Source organism: Parasteatoda tepidariorum, chromosome 6 (genome assembly GCF_982258835.1).
Source record: "Parasteatoda tepidariorum strain Cologne lab strain chromosome 6, Ptep-v5.0, whole genome shotgun sequence".
NCBI lineage: Eukaryota > Metazoa > Arthropoda > Arachnida > Araneae > Theridiidae > Parasteatoda > Parasteatoda tepidariorum.
The window spans coordinates 16,238,730-16,250,635 of record NC_141760.1 but is presented as its reverse complement, the minus strand read 5'-3'; the positions used below and the strand labels follow the sequence as shown (position 1 = coordinate 16,250,635).

At 27.2% G+C, this 11,906-nt stretch overlaps 1 protein-coding gene across 6 annotated transcripts in view; it reads right to left on the bottom strand.

The window, feature by feature from the left end:
* Nucleotides 1-5,954: 5,954 nt before the first annotated feature.
* The window catches only part of LOC107440307 (uncharacterized), a 99,586-nt gene continuing 93,634 nt past the window's right edge, over nucleotides 5,955-11,906 (bottom strand). For 4 of the 6 annotated variants that reach the window (XM_071178948.2, XM_043050068.3, XM_071178947.2 and 1 more), the window contains exons 20-21: nucleotides 8,672-8,748; nucleotides 5,976-7,143 (exon numbers count right to left, since the gene is read on the bottom strand). In XM_071178948.2, coding sequence (XP_071035049.2) covers nucleotides 6,546-7,143; nucleotides 8,672-8,748 — 675 coding nt within the window. In that variant the 3' untranslated portion in view covers nucleotides 5,976-6,545. Of the gene's footprint in view, nucleotides 7,144-8,671; nucleotides 8,749-11,906 lie in introns of all 6 variants that reach the window. The other 2 variants (XM_071178949.2, XM_043050069.3) reach the window with 1 other exon arrangement.

Genomic DNA, 11,906 nt, shown 5'->3' with positions numbered 1-11,906 from the left:
ACATATATTTTTAGATTTCTAGTCAAAGATGAAATCAAAACTTAATAATTAGATATTTAAAATAAATATTAGATGACAGGAAAAATAATTAATCTCGCATCTCCTCATTTTTATCCCCACTACCTCATTTATTTATTTATTCTTTTTTCCCTGGAGGAGGAAAAGTTTTCCAACTGATGAGTGAGGTTTTAAATGCCCGAAACAAAATTGATGTGTTTCAGCCATCGATGTATGGAATCATGTTAATTAAAAAGATATTCAAGGTGGCAAGTATTCAAATTAAAGCAGTGCATGTTTTCAATAACATTTTTGCATTACATGGCGATCGAAAATGAATTAAGTGATGATTAATTTAAGTTTACTTAATGACAACGGCGGAAATAACACCATCGCAACCTCCTTGGCTTAGGGGTGTGGGGGGCACACTATCCAGAAATAATACACTACATGACACAAAACAAAAAAACAATATATATATTTTTGCAATAGGGTCCAATTAGCATTGTTGGATTTATGGATTCTGTTGTTGTTGACGTATGCCATTTAGGCAGGGGGGTGCGATTGTTCTTGTTTTCCAGTGGCACCATCTATGGCCAAGAATTCGACTTCTGCTAGACCTATACGTCACACCCGCTTATAGGGCGGACCCATTCATCCACAGATCGTAATTTTGACCTGCATCAGAGAAAGATCAATCTCCAATTCAGTACCCCCAGAGGTATTGATTTGTTATGGGAACATGGAGGACATTGAGACTCGACATATTTAACGTGCATCAGTCACCATTTAGTGAGTCTTCGGCCGGCAAGGATCGAACCCACGACCACTTGGACATGGGCCCAGTGCCCTTCCAACCAGGCTATCCCGACCTATGGATTCTGTTTTAGAATAGAGTTATAAAAAACTACTAAATGTTTAAGTGAAGAAATAAATTATTTTAACTCGAATAAAAGACACAAATTTTAAGAGTAAATCTTTAACATAAAAATGTATTTATGCAACAGTGCATTGCATTACTTTTCCAACTGTGTAATTGTGTCCTATGTTACGTACGATGAAAGAGAGCTTTTATTATAAGTTCTAGTATTTCAACAAGGAATACATCAGAACAAGTAAAAATTTCTCAAGTTAAAAGATGCAATATTTTAAAAGTAACAATTGGAACTGTATTTAATAAGACTTGCAGATGGGGAAAATAGTTATTAAAATATGTACTTTATAAATAAATTATTATTCCATTTCATTGAATAGTGAGTCTAAAAGTATGATATGTGTAATCTTGCTATAAGAGTAGTTTCAATTGTGAATTAGTATCTCCAATATACATAATTTGTAATTTCTAATATTATGCATTGTTAAAAATGTTAATTTAAAATATCAAAGTTCAGAGTATATTATAAATTTAATATTTAGAGCTGATTTGTAAATAATAAAATGTAATTATAAAAAAACACACTTAGATTTTTTTCAAGTCGGTTTTTTGAAAAAACCCATTGGAGTTTTTCAGTTTGGGTAAAATCATAACAACCCTGGCGTAGGCACAGAACTGTTGGAGTCCCCATTAATTGTATTTTTAAGCAAAATTGACATGTTTGACATATGTAAACTATCTAAGAAAGCTTTACCATAATACATCAAGTTTAAATACTGTACAAAAAATATTTATTCATCTGTCTTTTGATAAAATAAATACAGGACATACGAAAGTAGACCAATAACGTAGACCTAAAAAATATTTTTAAGGACAGAAATTTTTTTTTTCGATTTCCGTCTTCGAGTCAGTCTTGTTTCCGTCCGCGGACATTTTCGAAAGACGGAAATCCGTCCTGGGGACGGAAGGCTTGCACCCATGATGTTTGGAAAAAAATTATTTTAAATTATAAATAACAAAAGTAAATTATGATTTATTAGTAAATTTGAGCTTGCATTTATTTCAATTTTTAACTCATATTTTTAAAACACATTTCTTAAGGAAAGACATAAATTTTTTTATTTTATTTGTAACATTTAAGGGGTCATGTGAGAGCCTCTCAGGCTTAATAATAAATGAGGGAGAGATATGCGGTCTCCTTCCCTCTTGTAATAAAATCACAAAATGATACAGCAAATGAAATTTTATTGAGCAAAACCCAACACAAAGGAAAATATGCGGTCAATTCAGATTTTACAATGTACACACAGTATATACATATAAGTTTTGATGGCATAAAAGTAGCACAATACTTGTTTTAGGAGGAAAAAAAAAACTTTTACAGATGTAAACTATCACAGAACCAGTTGTTTCAGACCCTTGTTAAGAATGCATAAATTGCATTCTTAATATATTAACATAAGATTACTCTAATGATAAAGATAAAAAGCATTTTGAAGAATTGGCCAGACTTATTATTAAATTATAATTGGCCAAGCTTTATTTATTAAATTTTTCTCTCAAAATTACAGATTTGAAACTTTAATATTTTTTATTCCAGTGGGTTAGCCAAGCATGATTGGCCTGATAAATTGAAGAGTTATTACAGGCTAGAAAATAAATAATCTTAAATTATAATTATCAAAGTCCTTTTTTTCTTTCAAAAATATTATTATAATAAATATATAAATATGCATTGTTTAAGTAACATTTATACTCTGTCAATAAAAAAAAAAGCTATAAGCATGTATACAATAAGATAATATATCAGCTTTAAAGAAGCAAATAATACACATAAAAATATTTAAAAAAAAATACTAGGTAAGAGGTTGACTTTCTTCGAATGTCAAATGAACCTTTGCAGGGATGTCAACTTCTAAGAATCTTTCTCCGTAATCGAATAAACTCTGAACACAAATTTTAGGCAATTTTCGCAATGATCCTCCATTCAGATAACTGTTATTTACAGAAAATTCATCCTATAAATGCACGCAGGGAGTCTCTTGAATAAGTCCAGTATTACATTCATGTTTCTTTTGTTCTCTTTAATTTACTTTCTCTTTTTCAATTTAAGTATAATTCTATAAGTTTTTACAAATAAATTCCGTCAGAAAAAAAAAAAACTGATTATGGATATACTGATTGTATTTATTGATAACAATAAACACCGTGAATTGAGCTGTTTTCACTGACTATGCATAAAAAAAAGGCAATAAAGACAATTTGATTGCCTTTATAGGCAATTATAATTTGGAAGGCGGATCTAACAGGTTAAGAGTTTTTTTGCAGAATAATTTGATGAAAATTATATATTTTAATGGAGAAAGAGAATGCACCCAAATTCAATCCGTTCTACTTTTTTTTAAAGAAATATAATCTACAAATGGAATTTGCATTATAAAATTTAAACGACACAAAAGATAAGAATCAATGAAAAACTAGACTAAAAGTAGAAATAATATAAACAGGTGAACATAGCTGCATCCCTGTTTTAAAGCATCTCAAACTCAGAAGAAATTAAAAAGTATGTTAAATATGAACGAAATTATTGATATATAATTTTTGATACATTTCTTGATATTTCTATAAACAATTAAAACCTATAAGTCACTCGAAGCATATTGTTTTTCAATGATACAAAACTTTATTTGGCGGAGAAGATAATTTTGTATATATATATATATTTTTTTTAAAAAAACTAAGAATAAAAAGAAAATGTATTGCTCTTCGTGAGAAGAAAATATTATATTTCTCCCTCTGAATCCCTGCATACTTTCAAGTTAGAAAATTAGTGTTTTCATTTATTATTTTTTTATAAATAAAATTCATTTTATATTCAATCTTAGAAAGTTGCTTTTTGAAAAAAATTTTAAGATTTAAAAAAATCAGAAAAAATAATTTTATGAGAATAATTGGCAAATAAAACTGAAATAAATTCGCTATAATGTATTAAATAGTGTGTTCAACATAAAGTTGTTAATGAATAAATTTTAAAAAAAATTATTAACGATAGTGTTCAGATCAATTTTACAAAAACTATAGCATCCAAGAAATAAGAGTTATGAAAGAAATTTATAAATTATTTTTAATCAATCAATTACATGTAAATTCAAAAAGGAAATATTTATTAATCTGAATTCAATTCAGTATTAGATGATATATAAGAAAAATACAAATGTTTGAAAGAAAAGCAGACAAAGGAAAATAACATAACAACTTATCTGTTAAAAAATAAAACGAGTAACAACAAAATTTAAACTATACAAAATCACTACTTTAATAATGACAGAAGAGAAAAAAACACGCTACTGAAAAAAATAAATAAAATAAAATTGTTTAGGGTAAAGTAACGTCACAATTTACACTATAAATAAATTTATTACAATCAACAAAAAATCAATAAATATAAATGCTAACAAAGTTATACATAGATTGGAATTCATGTACTTTTTTCTTAATTTCAGATAACAGTCCAAATAAATAATTTTTAACATTATTGAATGAGATGGTTTTAGAGCATAAAAGTTGCACATAGTCAAAAACATTTACATAGGTTTAAACATAATATTTTATAATAGAAAATATTTTATTTATCACATGTTTAAGAATGTGGGACATTCAAATATAAAACCATTTAAAGTCACATATTATTACTTCTTTAAAAAGGATTTTAACAAGTGCACAAACATTTTTAAAGATTAAATTTGAGGACGTAAACAAGAAGTGCTACACAATTATTTATTTTTAAGTAAACAAAGAAGAAAAAAAAAGAAACTTAATATTATGACAGAACTTTAAAATTGAAAATAAACATAGCCACTTTTCTTAACACGAATGAAATTTTTTTAAAAGTCTGTTTTTTTCCCCTTTTAGTTACAATTCATTTATTTTATTTAAATAATATTCTTTTATGTGGAATAGAACCTTTATTATTATTAATGAATATGTATGCTTGTTATAAATTTAAAATAAAAAAAATTGGAAAAAAGAAAGAAAAACTAATTTTAACCTTGATTTAAGTATAGGTCATATTTTATTGGTAGTGTACGCAACTTGAACATAATAGTTCGTCTTCTGAGGTCACACATTGTATTTGCAATGGCTGCAATAAACGACTAAAATCATATCTTAATGCAGTTTCTTTAAAGTTCTTCATTAAGGAGAGGGATAACATGCTTTATTAAAATTTCAGAAATCAAGTTGTGATTATAAAGAAAGAATTGGTTAATGACTTCTTCTCTTCTATTGTAGATAAAATGCCATTCTGCTTAAAATTTATCAATTATTAATAATTTTGCTGAGAATAGCTATTTTGTATTGTATGTTTAAAGGCAAATTTTATAATGAGGTTAACTTATAGCAATTGTTTTAATCTAAGAGGCAATTAGTACTGTTAAAAAATTATTAAGAATTATTTAGACCATTTGAACCTTCTATGAATTGATTAATGATTAAAATTTTTAATGAAGAAAATGTTTGTAATTTAGATCATTACTTTTAAAGTAATTTTTCATCTCTGAGGAATGTAAAAAATATATTTATTAAAAACAATAAAATCTGGTAACCATCTTGAAACATCAAAATTCCTTAATATTTGAGAAACAAAGGAATATACAAAATGTCTAATACATCATAATGATACTTTTTAAAAAGTATTTTAAAAAATATTTGTTAAATTCTTATAGATTAAAAAATTAAAAGTATTTCAATTGTTTAAGAAGAACAGAATAAGTTGAATTTTTTAATAGAACAGAATAAGTGAATAAGTTCAATTGTTTAATAAAATAGAATAAGTTGCTCAACTAAAATCTGTTCAAATAGCTCTAAGAAGATTATCAATCTACTTTGAATGTTGATTGAGTACTAGGGCAGATTTTGCATTAAGGATACTTATCGGTTATTTTATTGCTAACATTTAATTTTTATTAGTTTTCTTGGCTATGGTTCAGTTATTATAAAATGTCTTTTTTGAAGTTTACATATTTAACAGACATTTGTAAACAAATTGACTATTTTGATGGGGTTTTTCTTCGTTGCCAGATGATTTTTTTTTTTTGTCAGAATGTAGCTGTAAAATGTACTTTTTTGTATTGGCAGTTAATTTGAATTTTTTTTTGTGGAAGTTTACATATTTAGTGAACATTTTTCTTATGACTAATCTAATGATTTTTTTGTTGTTGTTGTCAGATTCTAATAAATACAAATGCTAAGTTATATCTCTTTTAATCTGCTAACAAAACTTACTTCACAGAACAAAAAAAAAGAACACTTAAAGTGTTCTTGTAACGAATAAAATACAACAAAAATGTAGATATATCTTATTTAAATTTTATTTTTGATACGATATAACCGATAAGTAAATTTTAACAAGATAATTACGGATGAGTATAAAAACTGCATTAGTTTATAAGGCGGATAAAGAAGAAAATTGTGCCAATGTAATAATGCTCTATTTCACAAGATAAGATAGTTATGCAAAATTCTTCTCACTCAAGAATAACAAAGCTGAATTAACAATTTATAGTTTGGCCATATATATATATATATATATATAAAAAGAAAAATACAATTAGCTATCACATTTTTATATCAACAATTGGAACACAGAGCTAATTCAAGGCTCTTTAACCGCTGGTCATGGAAGGGATGTACGGACAATATTATCTGAACTTTCTGAACAGGGTAATGCTACATTAAGTACCTGTGCATGTTCATGGTTCACAGGCTGAGGATTTATTGTTGATACTGATATAAGGGAGGGGGCTTGATAAAATTTCACATCATTATTGGAAGAAGCCATTGGAAGAGAAGATTGATCTATTTTAATAATTGTTGAATTCATAATGTTCCTATTGGGGCTCTCTTGAGAAACACCAGGCTTCGAACTGCTGGCGGGAATAGCTTTTAATGAGTCCGACTGATATCTAAGGTCATTCTGCAAACTGTTGTTATCAGAAATTGCATCATTGAAAGAATTGAAATTATTTTGCTTATTACTAATGAGATTAGAGGCTTGTGGTTCAATAGTTTGGTTCATGTTTTGATTGAGTGCAGAGCTAACGGATGGGCTCCCATCCCTGGAATGGTGAACATTTCTGTCTTGACTATATACAACTGGATTTTGAGAGTTTTTGATATGGTAACAACATTTGTGTGTCCGTAAATGATGCATTTTATAGGACTGAAGCTCTTGCTGGTGACGCCTGTATAATTCCTGACGCTCTTGTTCTTGCCTATAAACATAAAACAATACACACCTTTTTTAAACATAAGTATTTTTAGCATAAAAAACACATATCACTTTAATATTTGCTCCCAGATTTAATTTCTTTCAATTATGTTTTACACTGATTATGTTAACAGGGGAAAAAACAAATAACTGTTTTGTTTATTCTTAAAATTTTGATCCCAGCTTTGCTAATTTTTGTCTGAAACCCGTAATGATTATTATCTTATAGCACAATATGTATTGAAAAATATGGTAAAAAAATGCCTTGCTTTATTAAGTGGAAAATAATATACGAAGATTAAGAGATCCTTTAGATTTTTTTCCCTCTAAATATTAACTATGGAGTTATGAATTTATATTGTAAGAATTTTTAAATTTTCCCCCATTTTTTTTAACTGATTGAAACGTTGAAAATTAATATCAAGGCATACTACACTAAAACCAAGACATAGTTTTATAGTCAAGAAGAAAGCTATTAAATTATTTATCTAAAAATGTGTAGTATAATGACATTCTATTGCTACGATTTTGGGTGAAAAATTTACAGAAATTCTAAAATAATGCATACTATATCTTTCTTTCTAATCGAGAAATTTATTAATAAATTGATACAATTTATTTATAAACATAATATTAAGAATATAAAGTAGCAATTATTAGTAAAAAAAACCTTAGTTTGTAAGTAAAAATAAAGAGGGTTATCAGAACTTTTTCTCCATCCATACCTATTAATAAGATATAACAATAATAATAGAAGTAGTCGTTTAAATTTAAAATACTCGGGGACTAACCTTCTTGTTCGCGATTGCTCACCAACCCCGATGATTGCTTCGCAATAATTGTTGTTTCTTAGCAGAAAACAGTTTTTCTAAATTATTCACTTAACATTTATGTACTAAAAGTAATGGTGTTTGCTTACGATTGAGTCTCCATTTCCCATGTCCAAATATTATTATTTATAAATATTTAGATCTATTGGTGAACCGAAGTAATTATTTTTTAAAATAACATTTACATTGTTTAAACAAATTTGATATGTTCACAATCGTAATTTAATATTTTTGCTTACCATACAGGTGGATATATTAAATATTTTTGCTTGCATCTCATTGTGCACGAAGCTGACGGTTAAGTTCTAAATCATTTAACATGTCTCTAACTGTAATTTATAACAGTATATCAATGTTTGGGAAATAACTTAAAATTAGGGACACAAAAATAGTTATAGAAAAACAATACATTTATGACTTTTGTTAATTTTATGTTGACAACAAACAAATATGGAATGAATGAGGAAAAACTGGATCCTACCACGTGAATTTCCGGTCGGTAAAAATGCACGAGTAAACAATGGAAGACACCATCATTACATTTTTATATATAATAAGACATATGCTGTTAAGATATAAAAACTTGAAAAACAACTGAAACAGAATTTCATACAATGAGTTATTAATTTAAGTGTCTTTATCTAAAACTTTCCCTCATCTCGCATTATTATTAAAATAACATTTTAATAAAAAATATCTTACCTTTCCAGAATTACTTTCAGATATTCGTCATTACATTCTAGAAATTCAATATTTTGGTTGTCTTCAATTGAAGGTTCCTAATGATAAATTGATGAGAATTAGAAACGATTGATGATAATAACTAATGAGATTAGGAACAGTTTCTTTTCAATTGTTATCACTTTTTTAAAGTAATTCAGAAACTTGAAAAACATGTTGAGAGAATCGCTATAGAAATAGTAAAAACACGATCCAAATTTTTGTTTTAAAAAATATTTTTAAAACTAGCTGTTTACTGTTCAATTTTATTTAATGCTGGGAAAAAAATAATTCGTCTAAATAAATTTAATGGCAAAATTTACCAAAAAATTTCTAACATCGATAAATTTAAATACAGGAAAACTAGAAATTAATATTTATAAACATTTTAAGGAAATGATAAAAATATTTTGTGTTAGAACCATTTTTATACTTTGATATATTTTTAAATGAGCTGTTTAGCAACTATGATATGAGTGCTTGAAAAATATTGATAAATTTACAAATTCATACTAGTACAAGTTTCACACTTCTTGATTTTAGATTCTAATTAAAGAAATTAGTACTCAACTATGTCTTAGTTACATTCAAGGATGTAAATAACCAGTTTTTTTTTATTCATTTTTAAATATCTACTGTTTTTTTCAAAAGTTAATTGTTTTTTCCTCCATCATTTTTACTTTTTATGGTCGTAGAGAAAGTCTTACTGCATTAATAAATACCATTAATTTAAATTGTGTTAAATTAGTTATATTAAAAAAAAATTATTAGGAACTGCATATAACAAGGCTTGCAAGTATGTAAAAATATTATTTAAAATATATTTTAATAAATAATGTGCTTATTTCACTGAATTATTCTAAAAATATTATACATTGTATCTTGCTATAACAAATTTCAATTATATTGTGAATCATTTATATGTATAACATTATACTGTATTATATATATTGAATCTAATTATACGAATTTTCCAAAATGTTAATTAGAAATTTTAAAGCTCAGTAGAATATAAAAGTAAAGGAAGTATGTGTAAATATGAATAGTTAAGTTACGTCTAGGACTGGGCGATATTAGAAATTATATATCGTGATGCATCGTCAGTTTTGCATCGCGATATAGCGATGTATCGCGATATAGTATTTTTGAATTTCATTTACTTGTGAGGCACAGAAAGTCAGATTTCTATCAAAACTTCATACTCAGATTGATTTAAATCAATTTATAAATTTGAAGATATATATGTTTTGCTTAAGGAAGATATTAAATAAATTGACTACAATGTACAAATCTTACTTAAAATATTTGTTGAAATGTTTGTTTAGAAATACATAATACGCGTAAAACAAAGTGTTAAAAACTTTTTTTAAAGCGTTTTTTACAAATTAATATTTTCTTGTACTAATGCATAAATAATTTCATAATTATTAAGTTCGATTGTAATGTTCAATTTCTAAATGAAACGTTAAAAATTATTTGTATGTTTAAAACAAAGTGCTAAATAAATTTTAGAAAAAAGAAGAAAAAAACGCTTTTGAAACACTATTTTTTATTATTATCATTTCAGTTATTATAGTTCATTTACGTCACACTAGAGCTGCACAATGGGCTGTTGGCGACGGTCTGGGAAACATCCCTGAGGATGATCCGAAGATATGCCATCACAATTTTGATCCTCTGCAGATGGGATGGCACCCCCGCTTCGGTAGCTCGATGACCTGTAAGCGAAGTCGAGCACTTTACGGTAGCACAGTTAACGAGGACCAATACCGCACACCCTCGGTCCCTACGCAGACTGATCCAAGTGGTCACTCACCCGCACACTGACCGCAGCCAGTGATGCTTGACTTCGGTGATCTGCAGGAAACCGTGTCTTAAAGATCAGTCCACTGCGGGACCTTATCATTTCAGATAAATAATTAAATTAAATAATGAACGAAAAACAAAGTAAGATTTAATTTCTTAAAAATAAAAAAATTGTGATATTCGATAATATATTTAGCTAATTAACAAATAATATGAAAACGAATATTTTTAAAAAAAAATTATTATACTCTCTAATAAAACGAAGTGCTAAATGATTTTAAAAAATGAATAAAATACGCAAACCTTTCAAATTTTTTTTGTATAAACAAAGTTGATTGAGATATGTTCAAATCCAAACGACAAAAAAAAATTTTTTTTTTTTACTTTATTTCTAAAAATAAAAACAACAAGATTTATAAATTTAAAATCGGTAATAAAAACTCATTAAATTATTAGAAGTTTCATCCAAAAAATTTTAAATAAATTTAAAGAAAGTAAAAAAATAACCTAACAAATTCAATTCTTTATGGGCGCCTAAATTAGATTGCGGATAATTTTCATATTTAAAGATAAAAAGAAGTTTTTTTAAAAAGAAAAACTTATCTAATTAATGAAGAAACTCTTCTTTATATATTCTTTTCAATAATAGATTGCCTTCAGAACGAGGTAACATCGGCGATCACGAAGTTAGTTCCACTGAAAATAATCTACAAGAAAAGTTGCGACAAAGAAAAAAAAAAGCTAAGAGGTGCGAAAAGGAACATGCGATATAACGATATGTGTTCTCAAAACTCTGATTCTACAGCTCATCATCAAGGCCATTTCAACATAACGAAACGAACATCGTCTTCCACAGCGCGAGTCGACATCGGAACGTAAGAGAAGAGTCTTTTATCCCTATATCGTTATCTTATATCCTTGCGTGTCTTATATCGCTATATCATTTTGCACTCATTGTCTTTACTCGACGGCTTAAATCAGATTTCTGATGCATCGCCTTGAATGAAAGTCGCTGTATCGTCTTGCCGATATATGCGTTAAATCGATATGTCTCGATACATCGATTTATAGCCCAGTCCTAGTTATGTCGTATACGTTTATCTGTAATTCTTGTTTTATTTCTAATTTGCACATTTTCAAATTTATTAAAATGTCATTTAAGTATGAAGTTTGTAATTTATACTATTGTATACTTAATATCTAGAGATGATTTGTTAGTAATAAAATATAATTACAGTGTTTTCACTACAGCGCGAGAATCTCGCATATTTTTTTCTTTTCTCGCAATAAAAAATGATTAACGCGAGAAGTTCGCGCACTCTATTAATCAATTTCAAAATGCGCGAATTTTGGAAAAAATTTCGCCTTTTGCCATTTTGAATAAAATCCGTTTCACTTTTCTTCCTTGATT